Source organism: Balearica regulorum, chromosome 24 (assembly GCF_011004875.1).
Source record: "Balearica regulorum gibbericeps isolate bBalReg1 chromosome 24, bBalReg1.pri, whole genome shotgun sequence".
NCBI lineage: Eukaryota > Metazoa > Chordata > Aves > Gruiformes > Gruidae > Balearica > Balearica regulorum.
In genome coordinates, this window is record NC_046207.1 from 4391063 (window position 1) to 4412436 (window position 21374).

The 21374-nt window shown below is 63.2% G+C and overlaps 2 protein-coding genes and 1 long non-coding RNA gene across 3 annotated transcripts; 2 read left to right on the forward strand and 1 right to left on the reverse strand.

The window, feature by feature from the left end:
* Positions 1-1496: 1496 nt before the first annotated feature.
* On the forward strand, positions 1497-4497 carry LOC142605085 (uncharacterized). Its single transcript, XR_012838836.1, has 3 exons — positions 1497-1718; positions 3572-3732; positions 4372-4497. It is a non-coding gene; the product is annotated as an uncharacterized LOC142605085 (long non-coding RNA).
* Positions 4498-8538: 4041 nt separating this feature from the next.
* On the forward strand, positions 8539-16275 carry HAP1 (huntingtin associated protein 1). Its single transcript, XM_075775219.1, has 15 exons — positions 8539-8649; positions 10619-10695; positions 10826-10942; positions 11055-11155; positions 11415-11523; positions 11661-11739; positions 11865-11995; positions 12076-12150; positions 12273-12410; positions 12502-12569; positions 12662-12823; positions 13063-13376; positions 13476-13694; positions 14177-14279; positions 15175-16275. Exons 1-15 carry the CDS (start codon positions 8553-8555, stop codon positions 15572-15574), a joined length of 2190 nt encoding a protein of 729 aa, XP_075631334.1. The 5' UTR covers positions 8539-8552; the 3' UTR covers positions 15575-16275.
* Positions 16276-16511: 236 nt separating this feature from the next.
* LOC142605128 (gastrin/cholecystokinin-like peptide) lies at positions 16512-16960 on the reverse strand. Its single transcript, XM_075775478.1, has 2 exons — positions 16756-16960; positions 16512-16636 (listed from the first exon to the last, which is right to left on the reverse strand). The coding sequence occupies exons 1-2, from the start codon at positions 16952-16954 to the stop codon at positions 16512-16514; spliced, it is 324 nt and encodes a 107-aa protein (XP_075631593.1). The 5' UTR covers positions 16955-16960.
* Positions 16961-21374: the final 4414 nt, after the last annotated feature.

Genomic DNA, 21374 nt, shown 5'->3' on the forward strand with positions numbered 1-21374 from the left:
GGCTGCCCATCTGCTCAGCGGCCTCCTCGGCATGGGGACGGGGCCAGGGACAGACGCTGCCAGCCGCCCCAAGCTATCACGTGGCACCTTTTTGGGCAAGAAGGTGCAGGCTGAGCCCGGAGGCAGGAGATTGCCCGCAGCAGCTCTGTGCGAGGCTGCGGCCAGCGGCAGAGTTGTGGGTTTTGTCTCCTGGGGTGTATGTGCCAGGGGATGGAAGGGTGAAACGTGGCTGGCCCCGGGATGCCCACATCCCTCTCCCAGGTGGGTTTGTACCTCTGCCCTGTGCCTCCGTCCCGCAGGGGACAGCCCTTGGGACGCTCCTTGGGCAGAGGTGGGGAACCCAGAGAGGGGAGTCGGATCGTGCAGGGATGCCTGCAGTGCATCGGTGGCTCAGGGTGCTGCGATTGGTGCGTCGGTTCAGTGAGACACCCACCACCGTGACACCGGGAGACAGCTGGAGAGTCGGGACATCATCCCCTACCCCCCCCCCCCCCGGCTCTGAGCTCTGCCTGCTGTAGCACAGCTCGTTCTGTGCAGCCACTGGCAGGACACTAATCAGCCCGACACGGCTGCCACCAGCGCGGGGAGATGGAGAGACATGATCAAAGGGAGTTGGGAACAAAGTCGCAGCCGTTCCCGCTTGCTGTTAGCATCAACCCCTCTGTCCTCACGCATTGGCTCGGCTCTGCTGCTGCGGCGCCCAGCTGTGCGGCAGAGGGGGAGCAGGGGGACGGGGAGGTGGGTGCCCACTACGCACGGGGCCCGGGCTGCTGCAGAGCATGGTAAGAAGTGAAGGTTTGCACGTCTGTCGGGGCACGCTGTGATCCATCCCGATAGCGGGCCTGGGCTAGGGCAGGAGTGAGCCGGGAACAAAGGCAGCAGGAGCGGGGCTGGCTCTAGTGCTGTCCCACCAACTCAGGGGAACATCCTGCACTGAGCTCAGCCCCGTGGCCGTGGCCAAGCCACGGTGCAGCAGGGATGCGGCTGTTCTTCCTGCCACGTCCCGTGCCAGGACCAGGGACAAACAAAACAACAGCTGCTTTCCGGGCAGACCCAGCAGAGCCGAGCGGGCTTCCGGAGGGCAGTGGGGCTGGAATGGTTTGCGGGATGAGACTGGGGGGGGGGGGGGGGGGGTGTCCAGGCAGCCCACTGCCTGCTGCAGCCACTGCCAGAACAAGAGATGGATCAGTGACGTGCAATGGGAATAAGCCTCTTGTGCAGGGTGGGGGGAACACAAAGTGATTTAGCCAGACCAGCCCTCGCTCCAGAGATGCCCCAGAGCATTTGCCCCGGGAGGGGCCGGGTCCCGCGGCCGTGCCTTGGGCACGGCCGCGGGACCCGGCCCCTCCCGGGGCAATGGGCAGGGATATGCCCCTCGCCCACCCTGGATCCCCCTCGCCGGGACAAGACTGCACACCCCAAGACCCCCCAGCCCTGCTGCAAAGAGGCTGGCGGGGGGGGGGGGGGGGCACCGCCGGAATTTTTTTTGGGGGGAGGAAGCGGAGCCAGATGACACCTGTACCAGGACAGCCGGAGTTGCTTGCGGGGTCCCCCAGGGAGCTGCATCCCCCGGGGAGCCGGGGAGAGCTGGAGGGGGGGTCGGACTACAGGTCCCGGCATGCCCGGCCGCGTTCCGCACCTGCCCGGGGAGCGGCTTTTGTTATCGGCGGGGCCCCGGGGGCGATGTACGAGGGCCCCGCCGCCGCCACCTCCTCCGCGTCGGGAGAAGCGCCCAGCGGTGAGTGTGCTCCGCGCCCCGACACCCCCCGGTGCACCGAGACCCGCTGCCCCCCCCCCCCCCCCGGCATCCCCCGGTGCACCGAGACCCGCCGTCCCCCAGGACCCCCTGGGGCACCGAACCCTATGACCCCCTGGCATCCCCCGGTGCACCGAGTTCCGGCAATCCCCGCACCCCCGGGTGCACTGAGCCCCCGGCTCTCCCGGTATCCCGCCTCCCCTCCGGGGTGCACCGACCCACGGTCCCCCCCCCGGGCGCACCGTGTCCCTGCTGCCACCGGGTGCACTGAGCCTCCGGCTCCTCCCGGTGTCCCGCTTTCCCCCGGGTGCACCGAGCACCTCCGGGCACCCCGAGTTCCCGGGTAGCCCCGGCGGGCAAGCCCCGGGCGGTGCCCAGCCGGTCCCCACCGGTCCCCCGGGGGTGTCACAGGCGGCGGCTGCCGGAGCTCCCCGGAGAATTTGCCTCGTCTCGCCCCTTCTCCCGGCGCTCAGCTCCCCCCACGGCCCCACTGCCACTCGTGGGCTCTGACACCCGTAACACATTTCCACACTTTGCTGCCGAAGCCTTCGCCCCTGCCACGGGTGGGATTTCCTGCTCCCTTGGTGTTAGGGGCCGGGGGTCTGCAGCAGGGATGGGGTCCCGGGGTCCCGGGGGTCCCGAGGGATGGTCTGGCTGAGGAGGGGGCTCGGCGATAGCAGCTGGGATCTGGGATCTGGGATCTGGCTGCACTTTGTGGTCCCCGGTGCCTGAACCAGGAAGTCTGCCCGGCGTGGGGAGGGTTTTCCTGCTCTGTGAGAAGAGCCTGACGCTGCTGAGGATATTTCTGCAAGGGGAAGGGAACGGAGGGCTCAGCCCCTTGGGCGCACGAAACCCACGGCGAGGCCTGAGGCAGGGGCAGAGCGTTGGGTGCCGAGGGGTCACGACTGAGCAAAGGTGATGGAGCCAGAGCTGAGCTGTGGGCTGGGGAGCCCCATTCCAGCTGGGAAGCCAAGCAGCGCGCAGAATGAACCGCTGGGGCAGGAGTCCACCCCCCCTGGGTGCAGGGAGAGCCCCATTTCTAAACGATGCTTCGGGCAGATGCTGCCTCCTGGGGTCACCTGAGCATCGGGATGGGATCTGACGGGATGTGGGAGTCACAGCCTGACTGTGTCTGTACCCTTCCCTGCACAACAGCAGGGACATCCCCAGCCCGAGGGTCTCTGCAGGGACCCGTCTGGTGACGTCCCCTGGGCTGGGGCAGGGCAGGACTGCAATTACCCCCATCCCAGCGGTGGGACTGACCCACCGCCTCATCCTCGCCCTGACCCCGCATGTTGGCCTTGCTGCTCTGCAGCCCCCGACCCAGGCACTTGCGGAGACTCCTCACTCGGAGCAGCGTCCCCTCCCCAGCCCCAGGCTCCTGCTGCAGCAGCTGAGGGGAAAAAATAGCCCGGAGCAAGCCCAGCCACCCCAGCGCCGCTCAGCTGCTGCCGAGCATCGGCACCTGGGTGCAGGGTGGGGAAGGGGCTTCGGGTCGAGGCAGCCCGGACCCTCTGCGAGGCTGTGCAGGCAGGGAGGTGCCTGGGCAGGAGCTGCATGATGGCATCAGGGCAGAGCAGAGAGCGGTGAGAGCAGGTCTGCACGTGCACCTGGGTGCGGGCTGAGCCAGGGCCCCGCTCCCCCTGGCCCACCATCGCCGTCCGGTGCCCCAGCTCCACCGTCCTGCTCTCGCCCAGCTCCCCGCCAGCTCCCAGTGGGGCAAATTCCCAGGTTATCTGGCAGCTGAACGCCGGTGGCTGGGGGGGACAGCAGCATCCGGGGGCGACGGGAGCTGCTCGCACGTGTCTGAACAAGGTCCCCCCTGGGGAAAGTTAATGTACGTGCAGGAGCTGGGCCAGAAGGAGACGCAGGGCTCTGGCAGCTCTGGCCGAGCGCTGACTCACTGGTTGGGCTTCCTCCCCGGAACCAGCAGCAGTGTGGGGAGCAGGGCAGCAGCAGCCCGGCACCTCAGCACGGTGGGTACTCTTCCTTCTCTGGGGAAAAATGGGGAGGGAAAGGGTCTGCAGGTTTGGGGGCTGTGGAGTTGTTCTCTGGGCAGCACGGTGCAGGATTGGGCCGCCTATGTCTGGTGGTCCCGGTGCTGTGGGGCAGAGGGCTGTGGGGCTGCGGGTGGACTTTGGGGTGTCCCTGCTGCATCATGCCTGGCCTGTGTGTTGGGAAGGATCCGGCCTCACTGGAGGGAGCTGCGGGGTGTCCTCGCCTGGGTGCCGTGGACGTGACAGAAGCCATGAGCACGTGCCAGGAGGGAGGGCGGCGATGCCCTGACATGAACCTGCTCCCAGGGATGAGGGGCTGCTGGTGCTGCAGCCCCCGCTGCAGCGGAGGTGGGGGCATGGGGCTTGCGTGGGAGGCTCCTGCCCCATACGGCAGAGGGGCAGCAGTGCCAGCAGTGGCTGCAGCCCGAGCCAGGGCCACTGGAGGTGGCAGGAGAGCAGGAACGTGCTGGTTTTATGGCCTGTCGCATGATGTGTTTATGGCTGGGATGGGATGGCTGTGGATGCTGCCCAGCCCTGCCCTGGGCAACACGGCAGGTCCCTGCTCCACATACTGGTGCTGATGGGGTGGAGGATCACAGCCGAACTTTGCTCTCCAAGGTGGGGCTCCCGAGGGCTCCCGCGAGAGCCGCTGGCACGACAGCCGTGTCCACCCACTGCCGAGCAGCTGTACGGCTCCTTCTCCTGCCCGCTCCCACAGGCAGGGACCTGGCTGCCAGCCTGGGGGGGGCAGGGTCCTGCCCGGTTCCTTCAGAGCGTCCTCTCCCCTGTCTGGCGCTGGTGCTGATCTGGACATCTCCGAGTGTTTGCTTTGGTGCTGAGCCCCCCGCATCACGTAGCAGCTGTTGCAGAGGCAGCGCTGAGCAGGTACGCTGACCCGGTGCCATCCCCACAACCGCTCCACGTTCAGCAGCAGGCAGAGGCTGAGCTGGGTCCTGCCTGGGCGCTGGCGGTCCCCGCGGTCCCCCTGTCCCCACGGGCTGGCCAGGGAGTGGGGACGCCTGAGCCCTGGCCGTGCTGTCCAGGTCTCCGCAAGCCCCCAGGCCTGGCAGATGCTGCCCCCAGGGAGGAGGTTTGGCCAGCCGGCAGGATGCTAGGGGGGACACAGCTGCTTGAGCATGTGGCTGGGGTGCAGGATGTGTCCCCAGTCCCCAGAGCATCACCCTAACAGCTCCTTCTCCCCAGGCAGGGGCCAGAGAAGGGACTCTGCTGCCCACCAGCGCTGCTCCAGGGAGCCAGGGAGGAAGGTGCTTCTCCCCATGGCAGCCGGCCCCCCCACGTAACGCCAGCCAAACTGGACACCGCAGTCCTGCGAGAGAACCCCCCTGGCCAGTGTCCACCCGCCTGCCACCTCCAGTCTGGCCCGGACTCACCCGCCGCTGCCCTGCCCCATGTCAACCCCACGCCCCACGGGTCGGCCACGGGTGGACACAGCGATGCTGCAACCATCACTGGTGGGTAGAGCTGGGTGGTGCTGGTGGGTGACCCTGGGGACCGGGGTGAGGAGCTGGGGCAGCTCTGGGCTGGTCCTTCATCCTGTCCCCATTGTGTGGCCAGAGCTGAGCCACGGTCCCAGAATCCCTCACCCCACGCTGGCATCCCTGGCCTGCTGTCCCCAGCGCCGCTTGGCCGGGCAGAGCGTGGCCAGGAGATGGCAGCAGGACCCTGCCCGCAGAAAGCGGGGAGCTGGGGAGAGCTGGGGCGAGGGTCCTGTGTGCCACCCTGCGGGGGGACCCCCAGTCCCCGCACAACTGGCTGTGGGGACAGACCTAACTGGTGGCACCAGCCCCAAACCTCGACTGACTGGGCTGAGGGGTGCAGGAAGGGCTCCCCTGCCACGGCCCCCCCTGCACCCTCCTCCTCCCGGGTGTCCCCCACCCTCGGCTGATGCCGTGCCCCTCTCTCCCCAGACTTGTGCAGCGGCAATGTCCCCGAGGTGGAGATCATCAGCCTGCTGGGTGAGCAGCTGCCCCGCTACACACTCCGGGCTGACACCGTCTTTGGCTATGACCACAACGACTGGCTGCGTGTGTCCCCCGGCCCCACGGAGCCCGTGCCCCCCCTCACTCCCCAGCAGATCGAGGAGACCCTGCAGTACTTCCGTGAGTGACGCATCCTGCGCCGTGGGGCTGGTGAAGGCAGCGGGGTATGGGCAGCGCTGGCCCGGCTGGGTCGGGGCCGTGAGGGCAGCACAGGAGCTAATTGTCGCTAACGGGATTGATGGGCTGGATTTCCTCGCCCAGAACATCCCGGGCTAATTCTGGGAGCAGCTTCTGCTGAGCTGAGCCGGACACTTGGAGAGAGCTTCCGTCATCTGTCAGGACCCCCTGCACTGTGCCATGGCTCCCCAGGGTGGGACACCGGCGGAGGGATGGTGGAGGGTGCACCGGTGGCCCCCAGTGCCGCTGCCCCACCAAACACAACAGCCCGGAGCGGCCAAGAGGGACGTGGGGCTGCTGCTTGCTGGCGAAGCCCCCAGAGCCGTGGGGTGTGGGTACCCGGGGGGACACACTCACAGCCCCCGAGATCAGGCAGGGGCGATGCCCCACGGCGCTGCGGCAAGGCCCGTTCCCGGCGTGGGGCTGGGGTTCAGCGGGGGGCACAGATGGATTATCTCTGCTTTGCTTCTGCCTCTGGCCCACGTGTGGCGGGGGCAGGATTAGAGCGAGGGGCTGGGGGATGGATGTGGGGCAGCGGGAGACAGATGGGGCTGAGGGCCAGGCCCCGCTGCTGGCCCGTCTCCCACCCCCCTGCTGCGACAGGCTGGGCTGGGGACAAACCCCCGTCGTGGTCATGCTCTGCCCACGCTTGCAGCCTTCCCCGTCCGGCAGCTCCCGTCCCTGTTCAGCAGGCAGCGGGGTGTGGCCCCCCCAGCCATCAGCACCCCCTTACCCTGCAGCAACAGTGCAAGGGATCGAGCCCCAAACTCCGTTTGCAGGGAGCACCCGGCTCAGCAGGACCCCGGGCACCCCCATCCCCTCTCTCTCCGTGGGGACAGCAGTGCTCAGCCCCGGCGCCCCACGGGTCACGTTTCTCCATGCCTCTGGTGCCGCTTCCGTGTGCCGGCATGGAGGGGGCCCGTGCTGCCTCATCCCTTTACCCAAACCTTTAAGCTGCCGTCAGAAATAGCCCCCTGTAATCTGCTTGCGCAGAGACGCAGGGGACCTGCCCCGAGGAGCAAATCTCTGAGCGGGGGATTAGGAAGGAGCGGCTCCTGCCTGTCCATGCCGAGACACACACTTGTGTCCTGGGGGTCCCCGGGGGGATGGTGCCCAGGTGAGCTGGCTGGTCCCTGCCCTCACCCTCTGCCATCACCGGGAGAAACACTCGTGCAAGGAGGAGGGAGAGGCTGGGATTGAGGGCACCAGTGATTTTGGCGGGACATGGTTTGGGGTCAGGATCTCAGCGAGTAGGAGTCCAGCGGGTAAATAAAGTCATCGTGTGATGATGAGGGGCAGCTCCAGCCCCAGCCTCACTGATTCATCAGTTAGTTCAGTACTAACGAGGAACGGCTTTGGGGCAGGCAATGGGGGCAGGCAGTGCGTGTGTTGGCGTTATCAGCATCACGCTCAGCATGCCGTGGTGCCGTGGCGTGGGGTCCTTGGCACAGCCCCGCTGCCCTCCCGCCCCACGAGGCTTGTGCTACGTGCCAGCCAGCTTCTCCATAATTCAGCACAGCATGATTTATTCAGTTCTCCTGTTTTGGCGCTGCCTCTGCACAAGTGTGGTTGTGGGGGAGCTGGGGGTGCCAGCCAGGGAGCGTGGGGCAGCCTGGACGAGGCACGGGGGGGGCCAGGCTCGTGCCAGCCCACGCTCAGAGTAGGGGGGTGCTGAGTGGGGCAGGCTGGAGGGGGATGGAAGAGCCCTTTCCTGGCTCACAGACCTGGCAGGTCCCAGCACCACACTGGGCACCTGAGCGTGCAGGATTTGCAGTGGGCTGAGTTGGGCATGATGGGGGGACCCAGGCCTGGGGACAGGCTTGGGGTGAAGAGCAAGGTGGGCTAGGCAAAGGGCAGGGAACTTTAGCAAAGGCCGTACTGTGGTGTGACACGATGTGACCATCACGGGGACCCCAGCCCTGCATGCAGACTGGGCTTAGGGTGAAGGACCCAAAACCTTTCCTTGTTCCTCCTAAGGGGCAGAAATTGTGCATGACTTGCCTGGGGTCAGCCCTGCAAAGGTGCTGCTCAGGGACCAGTGACCCCACAGTGTCCCCTCTCAGCAGCTGGCGCTCAGTATCATCCATGGGGACCCATGTGCCCAGACCCCCTGTGTCCGTGGACTGGGAGGTGGGACACAGAGCCCAGCTGCACCAGCACCCCAGGGCTGAGCAGGACTGTCCTGGTGGGTCCCCAGGGTGCCCTAAGGGAGCAGCCTGCTCCTGGGGTGCCTGATGGGGACCGTGTCTGTGGGGTGCCCTAAGGGAGCAGCCTGCTCCTGGGGTGCCTGATGGGGACCGTGTCTGTGGGGTGCCCTAAGGGAGCAGCCTGCTCCTGGGGTGCCTGATGGGGACCACGTCCCCAAGGCGCCCCGGGGGAGCGTGCAGCCGCAGCGAGCCGACCCACACCGCGGCGGAGCGGGGGGAAGCGGGCAGCCCCGGCAGCCCCTGGACCCCCCCCCCCCGCTTCTCACCCCCCGCTCCCGCCCGGCACCGCCCCCGGCCCCGGCCGCGGTGGGACGCGCCCGGGCAGGTGCGCGCAGACGGGGCGACCCTATAAATAGGGGCGGGAGCGGGCGGCGGGGCTGGGCTGGCTGCGGTGGGCACGGCTCGGCTCGGCACGATGGAGATCTGGAGCAGCCCCGCCGCTTACGACGAGCTAAACGGGAACGCGGAGCGGGGTGGCGGCGCCGACCCCATCGCCCGGGAGCTGGAGGAAGGTGAGGGCGGCCCGGCCCGGTTCTGCCCCGGGGAACGCGGCTGCGGCGGGTCCGGGCTCCCTCCGCGGGCAGGGGCCGGGTGCGGAGCGGGCGGCGGGGGCCGGGGGCCGGGGTCTCTCGCCCGGATGGGTGCTGCCGCCCTTCCCGTCCGTGCGTTTCCCCCTCCCCGTTGCGGGGTGGGCAGCCCCAGCCCCCGCTCGCAGGGCCCCATCCCAGGGAAGCTGCTGCCAGGTCCCTTGAGGACCCCCCCCCCCAGCAAACCCTGTCCCCGAGGAGGGTTGTCCCTGCTCCGGTGGTGGTGGGGAGCAGGCAGAGGGATGGGGCGAGGGGCCCCCACCATGTCTGTGTGTGCCCATGGGGTGTGGGGGGCTGCCCTCCCATGGGGCGCTGGTCCCCGCATCGCGCTGGATCAGGCCCGCAGATGGGCCGGGTGTTTACGTGTTTGCCAGTGCTGCAGCCCCCAGCGTCTCCCAGGGCCTGCCACTCGCTCAAACTGTAATGATGCTCATGCTCTAATTATTTCCAATTAACGGCTCAGCGGCCTGACGAGGTGCGGTTGGGGACCCCTGCAGGGAGCAGACCCTGTGGGTTGTGGGGAAGGGGGATGAGGGTGAGGTTGGGCCCCTCCCGTGGACGTGCCCACTGGGGTATGTGCCCTCTGGGGTGCGGGGCCAGCACCTGGGGCAGCGGGGACCGGACGGGGTGGCGGGTGGGGGCACTGCCGTGACACACACGCCATTACACAACCCCAGCTGGGGCGGCGTAATGGGATTTGTGTGGCTGAGCCTCTCCAGTTAACCCACTTTGTCTGCCCAGCTGGGGAGCGTGGCCATGGCTGGGGACGCAGGTCAAGGCCCCGAGTGCAGCCAGCGCTGCGCTGCCAGGGGAAACTGAGGCACGCACCCTTGGGGCAGTCAAACATCGGAAGGGAGCATCAGGAGCGGCTGCGTGGCACAGGCAGGACCCGGGGCTGCGTGCTTGCTGCCAGCTCCCTCCCACCGTGCAGCTCCAGTGCTGCCATCTGGGTGCATGCCCAGTGCTGTCTGGCAGCTTCTGCAGGCGCAGTTGGCAGGATTGGTGCCGGAGGGACAGACGTCCCCGTCCTTGTGCCACCTCTCCCTGCCAGAGACCCAGATAGGGGCAGAGGAGGAGGCAGGGCTTTAGCTGGGGCCCAGCCCGATGCAGTAGTGCTGCGTGGTGTTGGCGTGGCAGGCAGCTGCCTGTTACTGAGGTAACCTGCCTGCAGCTGCCTTTGCCCCTGTTGCTCAGAGCGTGGATCGCTGCGTCGCTGCAGCTGGAGGGGCATCGGGCTGGGTGCGGGGTGCAGCATCCTGAGAGGATGGGCTTGGCTCTGCCTCTGCCAACATCTCCAGGGAGAAACTAGGGCAGGACTGGCTTCTCGGGGGGAGATCTGGGGGGAGGGGGCTGGGGACAGATTGGAGGGGACGCTGCCTGCAAGCCCAGCTCTGCATGGTGCCACCCACTGCTATTTATACTGGAGCTCCAGACTGCTTTCTGCCGGAGATGTCACCTCCGATCCCGTCTCTGCTGCCTCACTTTCCCCATCCCTTCTTCCCGTCCGTGTATCCTGCGGTGGGGCTGGCGCTATGTCTGGGCCGGGGTGGTGGGTGCAGCGAGGGGAGCTCAGCATCTTTCCTGCCATCCCAAGGTGCGGGCAGCGTTGGGGGGTGAGGGTGGGAGCACCCCATTTCCCATGGTGCTGTCACGACTGTGAGCATCCCTGTCTGCCTCTGCCCTGCACCGTGGTGGTGCTGCCAAGCAGATAAAAGGTCTTTTTTGGTGACCAGCGTGGAGCAGCTTTGTGCTGCCTGCAGCAGCCGCCTCCCATTCCCTCTGCCATGCGACCCCGGGGCAGTGGGTGCCAATGGGAAGCTGGGGGGGGGGGGACAATGACACTGGGCCGGTGCTCCCACAGTGCAGGGGTTCACCCTTTGCCCTTCTCCCCCAGTCCTGTGTGCTGAGCGGGTGGTCAGGATCACGAAGACCTACCACGACATCGATGCCGTCACCAACCTGCTGGATGAGGTACGCCGGTGTCTGCCTCGTGCACAGGCATGGGCTGGTGTGAGGGCTGGGGACCGGTGGGATGCAGGGGTGGGGAAGGGGGGGCAGAGCAGAGGACGAGCCCCGGCTGACGCAGACCTGCCCTTTGCAGAAGGAGCGGGACCTGGAGCTGGCAGCACGCATCGGGCAGTCCCTGCTGAAGCAGAACCGGAGCCTGACTGAGCGCAATGAGCTCCTGGAGGAACAGCTGGAGTTGGCCAAAGAGGAGGTAACAGCTCCTGGGTGCAGGGTCCTATCCTCGGCCCCCCACATGTCCTGCCCAGGGGCCATGGGTGGCTGTGGTCCCCTCGGCTGTGCCCTGATGCCTCTTGCCCTCCCAGATTGCGCAGCTGCGCCACGAGGTCTCCATGCGGGACGACCTGCTCCACTTCTACACCACCACGACCGAGGAGAGCGAGCCCACCTCTGCCACCTCCACGCCGTGAGTGGGGGATCCCTGTCCCACCACTTGCCTGGAGCAGGGTTGCTCCTGGGGGGCCAGGCAGAGGTGTTGGGCTGGAGCCGTTGCCACCTCTGGGGTAGCGCCAGGGCTGGTGCTCCCTTCCCTCCCATGGCTTCCATGGCTCCAGCCCCACAGAGCTGTATCGCTGCAGATGCCTGCCTGGGAGCTGGGGGGAGCGGGCAGGGTGCCCCCATCCTGCCTGCACTGTGGGTGCTCAGTGCCCTCCCTGCTACCCCAGGCTGCGCCGGCACGAGTCCTCGCTGTCCCTGCAGCAGTACTTCCAGTACGACACCTTGCAGCAGAAACTCAAGTGTCTGGAGGAGGAGAACCAGAAGCTTCGCTTGGAGGTGAGCAGAGCTGGCTGGTGGGACGCCCCTCTCTGTGCCCACCTCTGCCCCGCTCACTGCCGGGGGACCTGAGCTGGCCCCCAGGGAGGCTGGAGGTCCTGCCCGTCGCACTCAGCCCCTCCGACCCTCTCCCCCAGGCCACCAACATCACAACCGAGACCTGTCAGTACGAGGACCAGGAGCAGCAGCTGATGATTGACTGCGTGGAGCAGTTCTGTACGTGGGGCTGGGCTCGCGGGGGGTAGCTCCTCCTGAGCTTGGGTTGGGGGGTCTGCAGGCACTGCACGGGCTGGGGCTGGATGGCCGTGCTCTGGTGGTGATGGACCCCGTGCCCTCCCCAGCCGAAGCAAGCCAGCAGGTCGTTTACCTCTCCGACGAGCTGGCCCGCAAGGCAGAAGACGCGGCACGGCAGCAGGAGGAGATCAGCCAGCTCCTGGCACAGGTCGTGGACCTGCAGCAGAAGTGCCGCACGGTGAGCGTCCCCTGCCCGTGCCGGGGGAGTGCTGGGGAGGTGCGGGCAACGCTTCCTGACCTGCCCACTCCTGCCTGCAGTACGGCTCAGAGGTGGAGGAGCTCCAGCAGCACCTGGCTGTGGCGAAGGAGGTGCAGCAGCAGCTCCGGACGGAGGTGAGCCCAGGGAGAGCCTGGCCATGGGTGTCCCGGCTGGTGGGGGGGGCCTGTCCCAGCTGGTGGGGGGTCCTGCCCTGTTGCCGCCGGTACCATGCCTGAGCTGCACCCATTGTCCACAGCTGCGGGACCTGCAGGAGAAGTACGCCGAGTGCGGTGGGATGCTGCAGGAAGCCCAGGAGGAGGTGAAGAGCCTGCGCAGCCGCAGCCTGCCCAACAGCACTGTCAGCCGCTACAGCGCGCCCAGCCTCCTGCCCGTGGTGAGTGGGGGGCGCAGGCAGGGCTGGGCGGTGGGAGGGGTGGGGGCCACCGCTCTCCTCTCCGCTGATATTGCCTCCCCCGTGTCTCCAGGACTCGCTGGCAGCTGAGATCAAGGGGACGATGAGGAAGGGAACAGACAGCTCCTCCTCAGACTACAAGTGAGTGCTGCCATCAGTGGGTCATGCTGGCGGGGGTCCCCGGGGGGCTGGGCTGGCTCGAGGGTCCATCACTGCCTGCTTCCTGCCCACAGGAGCTACCTGCGTGTCTTTGAGACGGTGAAAGCGGTGAACCAGGCGGTCAAAGCCAAGTCTTGCTCCGAGTCTCCCCACCACGTGCCGGGCTCCAAGCAGTTGTCAGCCGCCCCCTCCGGGGGGGCCAGCACCCCCCACTGCTCCGGCTTGGAGGGCACCCAGTGAGTGCTGCAGGAGGGGCTCGGGCTGGGTGGGACAGAGCTGCTGCCCCTGCGGAGGAGCTGGGGTGTTGGCGAAATGCCGATCACATCGGAGCATTAACCAGTGCTGCAAGCCTGGGGCAGGGGGAGGGCAGGCGTGGCTGGAGCCCGCTGCCGGCTGGGGTCTGGCACAGCGTGTGTGTGGGGGATGTGGTACAGGACCATGGCCCCCAGCACCCTAATGCTGCACCCGCTGGCAGGGACGAGGGGTCCGGAGAGGAGCCCCGGGCAGCCCCGGGCCGGCAGGACCTGGAGGCAGCGGTGCAGCGGCTGTCGGCACGGCAGCAGAGCCATGCCTCGGAGGAGCGCTCCTTCTTCGAGGCGGAGCGGGAGCGCAAGCTGTGGCGGCTGAGGGACGGAGAGAGCTCCAGTGGCTTCCTCACCCCCAACGAGAGCATCGTTTCCACCGGAACCAACTACTCAGGGGGCTCAGAGCTCACCACTGGCTCCGGCTTCTCCCTCAGCTCCCTCACCTACCTGCCTGACAAACTGCAGATTGTGAAGCCCCTGGAAGGTGAGGGGTGGGGGGGGCTCCCTGGTGTGCAGAGCTGGAGGTGCCAGGAGGGTCCCACAACACCAGCTGAGCCCCCCGGCTGTGTATGTCCCCCCCCAGGCTCTGTGACACTCCACCACTGGCAGCAGCTGGCACGGCCCAACCTGGGCGGGATCCTGGTGCCCCGTCCCGGGGTGCTCACCAAAGACTTCAGGCAGCTGGACATTGACCTGGAGGAGGTCTACAACCTCAATGATCTGGAGGAGGACGATGTGGACGCCAGCTCCTTCCAGCTGCTCCCTACCTCAACGCCCGCCAAAGCCAAGGAGCGCTCGGGGGGTGAGCGTGGGCCGAGGGGGCGGAGGGGACGTGGCCCCCGGGATGCCCATGCCCTCCTGCCCAGGCTGCCCCTCGCACCCCCCCGCGCTCTCCCCTCTTGCAGCAGCCTGTCCCTTCCACCCGTCCGTCTCCGTGGGGATGCTCCGTCTGCAGCCGCACGAGGGCTGTTCTGCAGCCGCCCTGGCGGGGTGAGCCCTCGCCATCACACCAGCGTGCACCCGCTGCAGCCCGGGCGTGTGGAAAGGACGTGTCTGGGAGAAACATCAGCTCCTGCTCCCACTTGTGCTCACAGCCCTCTCTGAGCAAGAGCCGGACCCAAATGCTGCTGGGGATGTGCCCCACACATGCAGCTTTCTGCTGGCGATGGCGGCTCTCAGCACAGCTTTGGCTCTCCCATCTGCCCAGAGCCCTGCCCTCTGCCTCTGCCTGGGTTGTGCCCCCCCCCCCCTCCCCATTAACCTGGTGTCTCCTGTCCCTTCCAGTGTTCCTCTCTGTTAACAACCTCCCCCAGACCCCGTCTACCTTCACCATCACCACCTGCCACATCCTCCACCCCACCACTGAGATCACCATGGTGACACCCAGGTAAGGCGCGTGGCCCCCCCACCGCCTGCACTGCCTGCACCGCCACCCTCGCCCCCCCCGTCCCCCCTAACCCTCTCCTCCTCACCCCGTGCCCGGCTCCGTGCAGCTTCATGAAGCGGAGTGCTGGGGGCCACCTGCAGCCCCTGATGCTCTGAGAGATGCCTGGTACTAGAAATATCCCTGAATCTGAATGTCCCCGGATCCGGCTGCTGGAGCGGCTGCGTGCCCAGGGCTGTGCACCCCCCCAGGGGCTGGGACCAGCCTCCACTGGCCTCTGTGAGCTGCACGGTGATGGGAAGAAGAGCCTTCCTCAGGGTGCATGCGGCTGGGCTTACCCTGGGGGCAAGAGCAGCGTTCGCTCCTGGTGCGATGGGGAGTTGCCTTCCCCGGGAGCGGACGTGGATTTCCTCCTCTCTGGACTTGTGCGTAAACCAGGATCTTTCCCTGGGCTGCGCCGGAGGAGCCAGGCGCTGGGCTGGGGATGGAGCCTGCCTGCCTCCTCTTAATTAGTGAGCACTGTTGCTTAGCCCTAATGAGCTTCTCCAAGGCTTGTTGGGGGTTGGTGTGAGCTGGAGTTCACCGTGTGCTGTTGGACAAAACCCTGCATGTTTGGAAAATGCTTGCGGAGCAGTGCTCATGTCCCATCCCCTCCTCTGAGCTGGGGAGGGGGCATGGCTGCAGCCCCCCAGCATGGGGCTGTGACCTTTGGGGTGCTTGGGCAATGCTGCAATTGCGGGGGGTCTCCTACAGCCTGAGCCTTGTTAGGTGAATGAGCATGGAGGAAGGAGGAAAGGGGGTCCTGCTCTGCCCGAGGCCCCCCTGGCCCCTGCAGCAGCCTCCCCCAGGGCAGGGCCCCCTGCTGACCCCCCCTCCTCTGCTCTCTCTTCCCCTCCAGTCGGTATAACGCCGTCGTGCCTTCTTGTGGGCCCCTTGAGGGGCTGAGCCTCGGCAGCCCCTCGCCGGAACCGTCTTCCTCTATGCTGGCACCTGGCCCCAGACCCCCGAGCACCCCCGTGGGACTCGTCAGGCTCTTGCTGGTACAGGGCATCTCTGCCTCGGTGCCAGGGACTGGCTTGTGCTGGGCCCCCCCGTTCCCCTCCCAGGACCCCCAGCATGCTGACACCCAGCCCTTGCCTGCGGGTGGGGAGCAGGACAGACCCCCACCCCAGAGCAGCATCTTCAGCTTGAACTTGGTGGAGAAGCTGCGGCGCCTGGGGCTGGACAAGGTGGTGGCCAGAGGGGAGATGTCCTACGCCCGCGGGGAGCGGAGGGGAGCCCGGAGTGCACCGACGTGACGGCGCTGCGGAGCCCGTGAGCTCAGGACAAGACTCATCCTCTGTCCTCTTCAGTGCTTGTCCACGGGGAATCGGTGACGGGACGGGCTTTCAGCCTCAGCTCCTGGTGATGTCTTGGCAGCCCTCCTGGCCCCAGCTCGCTGGAGCTCTGCCCTGGCCAGGACACAACCCCGTGGTGCCGCGTAGCCCCAGCCGGATGCTCCCCCGACCCTGCGTTACGCTGTGGATGGGATCATGTCGGGTGATGCTCGGGGCTCTGGGGGGACCCAGCTCCGGGCAGGGGGTGCGGACTGACCCTGTCCCCACTCTGGGGGTACGGCCCCTTCACAGGAGCCGGTTGCTGGCAATAAGAACTGTTCCTGCTTCTGCTGAGCCTGTCTGAGGAGCAAGGGGCAGCTCAGCCTTTTGGGGCTGTCCGGGCTGCTGCAGCAAAGGGCAAAGCTCAGCCTGGGCTTGGGGGGTCCTGGGGGGTCCCATGTGTGCCGGGGTGAGACCTCCCACCCCAGGCTGGGCCCCTGGCCAGCACTTGGGCTGACTTAAAAAGCGAATGTTGGTTTTTAAACTCTTTCTTGCCTACTGAATAGCAGTAGCAGCAGCACCCCCAGCTCGGGGGGTGCCTGCAGCGAGTGTTTCTCAGGGTGTAGCTGTTGCTCCCCCCAGCTGTGTCCCTCGCCCAGGCTGTCCCCTGTCGAATAAACGTGAAGTTGCGAAGCAGCTCAAGTGTGCCGTGTCTGCTGCCGCGCGCTGTCGGGTCCCTGCCCTGTGGTTCCTAGTGGGGCTGGGGGCCAATCCCACCCCCCCTCCTGCTTCCACCCCCCTTCCCCAGCTCTTCCCAGCAAAGACCTGAGCAGCAGCGGCCGTAGTGCCAAAGCTTTATTGCAGGCAGAGACATGCACCGAGCACGCTGGTGCTCTGCACGGTGCGGCCAGCCCAGCAGCTACACGGCGTCGGCCGAGTCCTCAGCGCTGCGGCGGCCGAAGTCCATCCAGTCGGGGTAGTAGTGGTCATGCAGGGCCTCCGACCCCTCGTCCCCGTGCACGTAGCCCTTGTGGTCACCCAGGTCTGTCGGGGCAAAGGCAGCAGGTTAGAGCTGCCCCGAGCTGGGGGCTGGGGGTGGGGGGAGCTGGGCTGTGCCTTATGGGACCCCCCGCAAGAGCTGCCCACCCCGCACCTCCCAGTACCTGTGAAGATGTGGGGCAGGAATCGGGACATGAAGTGCTTCTGCTCCTGGGACAGGGACTCGGGCCAGTCCCGCCGGACCAGGCTGGCGGGGAGCCGGCGGGGGTCCCCCGCAGCACCCGGTGCCTCTGCCGCGGGCCGGCACAGGCAGGCGGTCGCCACCATGGCGAGGACGAGGACGATGCACACCTTCGCCTTCATGGCTGCGGAGAGACTGAGTGGGGAGGGGGGCGGAGGGGCTGCGGCCACTGAACTGGGGACGTGCTCAGCCTGTGGCAAGGGGTGACCCGTGCGGGGAGCAGGGTGCTCTTCCCCAGGGCACGGCCAGTTCCCAGGTCCCTCTGTCCCTCCCAGTGGGTCCCCAAGTCCCCTCCATCCCTCTCTCCCCAGACCCCTACAATCACAGACTCGGGTCAGAACGGATCTACAGGGATCATCGAGTCCAACGCCTGCTCCTGCAGGGCTTCCTAAAACTGACCCATACGGCCGACAGCACCGTCCAGCTGCTCCTTGAACTCGGCCAGGCAGGGAGCAGGGAGCGTGTCCCCCGGGCATCGCTGGTCCCCAAGTCCCCTCCATCCCTCCCATCTGGTCCCCAAGTTTTTGCCACCCCCCCCGACCCTGTCCCTCCCAGCCGGTCCCCCCGTGTCCCCCCCAGGACTCACCTGCCGGCTGTGGGGCTGCGGGGTGGCTCGGTCTGGGGTGGCCGCGCTCGGCCCCCCGCTCTTAAAGGCGCTGCCGCGGCCGCCCCACCCCAGGGCGGCTCCACACCCGCCCGCCGAGCCCCACGGGCACACGTGTGTGTGTGTGTATCTCTGTATATGTATATATGGTTAGGGAGTATATGAGGCAATTGGCCATGGTTATACATATGCATATGTAAATGCAGAACTCTTTTATCTATCCATAACTACCTACAGCCGTGTATTTTATATCTATATACACACACACACAGATCAATGTATACATACAGCTATGTATGTGTATAGATACACATAAACATATACAGCTATAGATGTAAATATAGGCATATGTGTGTATATATATATGCATACACACACATATGCACACAGAAATATGTTTAGAAATATATATAAATGAACATGCATAGATTGCTAGGGATCTATCCATATATACATGTACAGAGACACACGCATGCATATAAATACATAGATACACATGCACATATATAGATCTAGATATATACATATATAGGTATGGTCATATATAGACACATATGGGTATAGGTAAATATAAATCTAGATAGAGCTAGCTACAGGGTACTTGGCCTTTGTTGTATGTATGTACATAGGACCATATATCTATTTATCTAAATGAACATGCACACCTACATACATATGTGTGTATATATATATATACACACACACAGCTTTAATTAGAGTCCTATACGTACATATATACACACACATGCAGATATTGCTGCATGTAGATACATAAACACATGTATACAATCAGCTGAAAGATATAACTGTAGATAAAGGTGTAGACACAGGTGCAGATCTAGAGCTATAAAGCTAGAGGGGTGTGCGATATATCTCTGTCTAAATACATACAGAATTAAATGCATACACAGCTTATACATATACATATGTACAGCTACATGTAATTATAAAGACATACAGCTATAACCGATAGCTATACATATACATGTGCATACACATATATACATATATGTGTCTATGGATGGAGCATATATGGGGCAACTGGCCATGGCTGTGTGCACACACACATGCACAGATAGATAAAGCCATATATATATATCTCAGAGATAAATTTATAGCTCCATAATTACATGTATATATATTTTCATGCTGGTGTCTGAGTACATGCGTGCCTATACACACACTCGCTCTCTCACTATCTCCAGCTGAACATACAACTACAGATAAGCTGATCAAGCCAGGCGCCTATAGACTATAGCTTTAGCTATAGATGTAGCTATTATTAAAAAAAAAAAAGAGAGAGAGAGAGAGAGTTGGTGCACAACCCTGTGCTCACATACTTGGTCATATGGATGGTGATTCTGCAGGGGACGCGTTGTCATAAAAATCACACAGGTATCAGTAGCTCTAAATACATGTGTCTGTATGTATAGATAAGTGTATAAAAAGACAGCTATAGCTGTTGATAGAGAGATGGGGGGGGATCTCTGTGTGTGTGTGTCTGTGTCTGTGTGCTGCATGCACGCACATGTATGTGTGTACATATGTGCCTGTATGTCTATATGGATGGAGAGAAATACATAGGGCAGTTGGTCCCAGCAGTACGTATATCTATTTATAAACACATAGCTATTTGCATACCTATGTATTTACATACTGACAGACAGGTATACATATATATGTGTGTGTGTGTGTGTGTGTGTGTGTGTATACATATGCAAGGGCCACTTGGCCCTGGCAGTATAATATATGTATTTTTTATATATATTTTTATATATATGTCTGCACCTGCATGCACACACACTCACTTATATTTTATTATATATGTACTATTGGATTTTATACTAGACTAGGTATATAGAGAAATTATATGCTACTTTATGTATTACATAATAAACAGCAACTGTATAGTATAATATATCACATTCTAGCCAATATAAAATATAGATAACATACATAATGTATATAATAGCGTATCATGCATCTATCTACATACTTACATATAGTCATATGCATACATGTGGCTACAGATATATAGCTATAGATACAGCCACACATCTATGTTTATGTGGATGGAGACTATACGGGGCAATGGGGGGGGGTGTATACAGATATATGGGTTGAGCACTGTGTATATATGTGTATGTGTGGCAACTATATAGGGTAATTGGCCCCGGGGGGGGGGGGGGGACGTGTATATATGTGTGTGTGTGTGTCACTCTGTGTGATTACATATATATGTGCATATTGATGTACATATGCATATATGTGTATACACACGTTTATAGCTATACCTATAGCAATCTGTATGTATACATCTGCACATATGTAAATAGTGGGATACATAAATAAGCTATACTATATCTATTATACATATATGTGTATATATTTGTGTCTACATATATATCTCTGTGTGTATTATATATACTTTTAGACACATGTATCTATGTATGTGCCTACATCTATGTGTAGATGTATCTATATGTATACATACATGTAGATATAGGTGTAGATAAGGACATATGCGTATGTAGGCACGTATGTTGATACTGACAACCTATGGGGCCATAGGCCCCCTCAGTACATATGTATGTGCATACCATCGCCATCACTGGTGGAGATTGTTCCGACACACCACACCCCCCCCTGCTCTGTATCTCATCCCCCCCCCCAAAGCTTTGGGGTGTCATGGTGGGGGGTGGTGACAGACCCCGGGGCCGGCTGGGCACACGCGCTGCCCCTCCACCCCCAGGCTGAGCGCGGCGTGCCCCAGAGCCCCCCCGCAAACCCCTGTCTGCTGCCTCCAGGCTTTTCTTTCAACATCAATCGTTCCTCTTGCCCGTGTTTACCCCCATCGCCCCGTATTTGCGGAGAACATTTGTCTTGCGCCTTCAATAAAAGGCGTGCGCCGTGCCACCTCGCTGCCCGCCCGCATCCCCGGCTCCCGCTGCCTTGGCAAAGCCCGATATCGGCGCTGCTCCGCCGAGCCCAGAACAAATGGGCTTTGAATGGGCAGAAGGCAGCAGCGCCCTGGCACCTCCCGTGCTCCGCAGCAATCGATTCCTCGCTCTACAGATTGGTTCGTTGGCTGGTTTGTTTTTTTTTTTTACAAGGAACAAACAAATTGTTTTGCAATTTCTGGCTTTTAATGGCTCAATCTGGGACAAATGAGCCGTCAAGGTGACGGGGACACAGCGGCCACTTCCTCCACCGCGATGGGCTCGGCAGTCCCTTGACGCAGGTTTGCGGCCGGACCCGCGGGCGCTGGGGACGGTTCCTTCTCCCAGCCCCGGCCGACGGATGGACCCAGGAGAGCCAGGACAGCCAGCGCCCGCAGCATCCCTCGCCATGGCCCAGCCGGCGCTGCTTCTCCTGGCGCTGGCAGGATGCTGGGCCAAGGCGGTGCCTCCCTCTTGCGTCTGAACAGCCGCGAGCAGCCGGGCAAACCCCGGCGGGGAAACAACCGGGCTCGATGCGCTCAGAAAGGCCCCAGCGCAGGCAGGGGAAGTCGAGTTTTTGGAGCAGAAGCAGGCTGAGGATTGCGCTGCGTTGGGCTGCAGGCACATACGCATGCCCCAGCGCGAGTGCCAGCCTCAACGCTGCCTGTACTCGCTCTCGGAGGAGCAGGCAGGGCTCGAGGTCGCCTGCCTTCCCGTAGGTGCTTTGCGTAATTGCGGCAATTTGGTTTTCCGAGAGCAAAGTCTCCCAGGAAAGAAAGTAAATGGCAGCAAAATGAACTGAGTGCTCCACCGCAGCACGTGGAAAAGGGGTGGAAAGTCAGGACAGCTGTGGGCAGCGAGCGAACAAACAAGGCTCCCTTCTTAGAAAGCTGCCAGAAGTGGCCGCCCAGGCAGCTGCCTGCGCTTCCGTGGGCACGCGGGGTGTGAGCGACCCTCACCAAAACACACTGGCCTGGGCAGCAGGACGGGCATGGCCGG

Coding starts and splice junctions, on each gene's coding strand:
- HAP1 (XM_075775219.1), top strand. CDS start 8,553: ATGGAGATCTGGAGCAGCCCCGCCGCTTACGACGAGCTAAACGGGAAC. Junction 13,377..13,475: donor GATTGTGAAGCCCCTGGAAG/GTGAGGGGTGGG, acceptor GTCCCCCCCCAG/GCTCTGTGACACTCCACCAC. Junction 14,280..15,174: donor ATCACCATGGTGACACCCAG/GTAAGGCGCGTG, acceptor CTTCCCCTCCAG/TCGGTATAACGCCGTCGTGC.
- LOC142605128 (XM_075775478.1), bottom strand. CDS start 16,954: ATGAAGGCGAAGGTGTGCATCGTCCTCGTCCTCGCCATGGTGGCGACC. Junction 16,637..16,755: donor CCTGCCCCACATCTTCACAG/GTACTGGGAGGT, acceptor TTGCCCCGACAG/ACCTGGGTGACCACAAGGGC.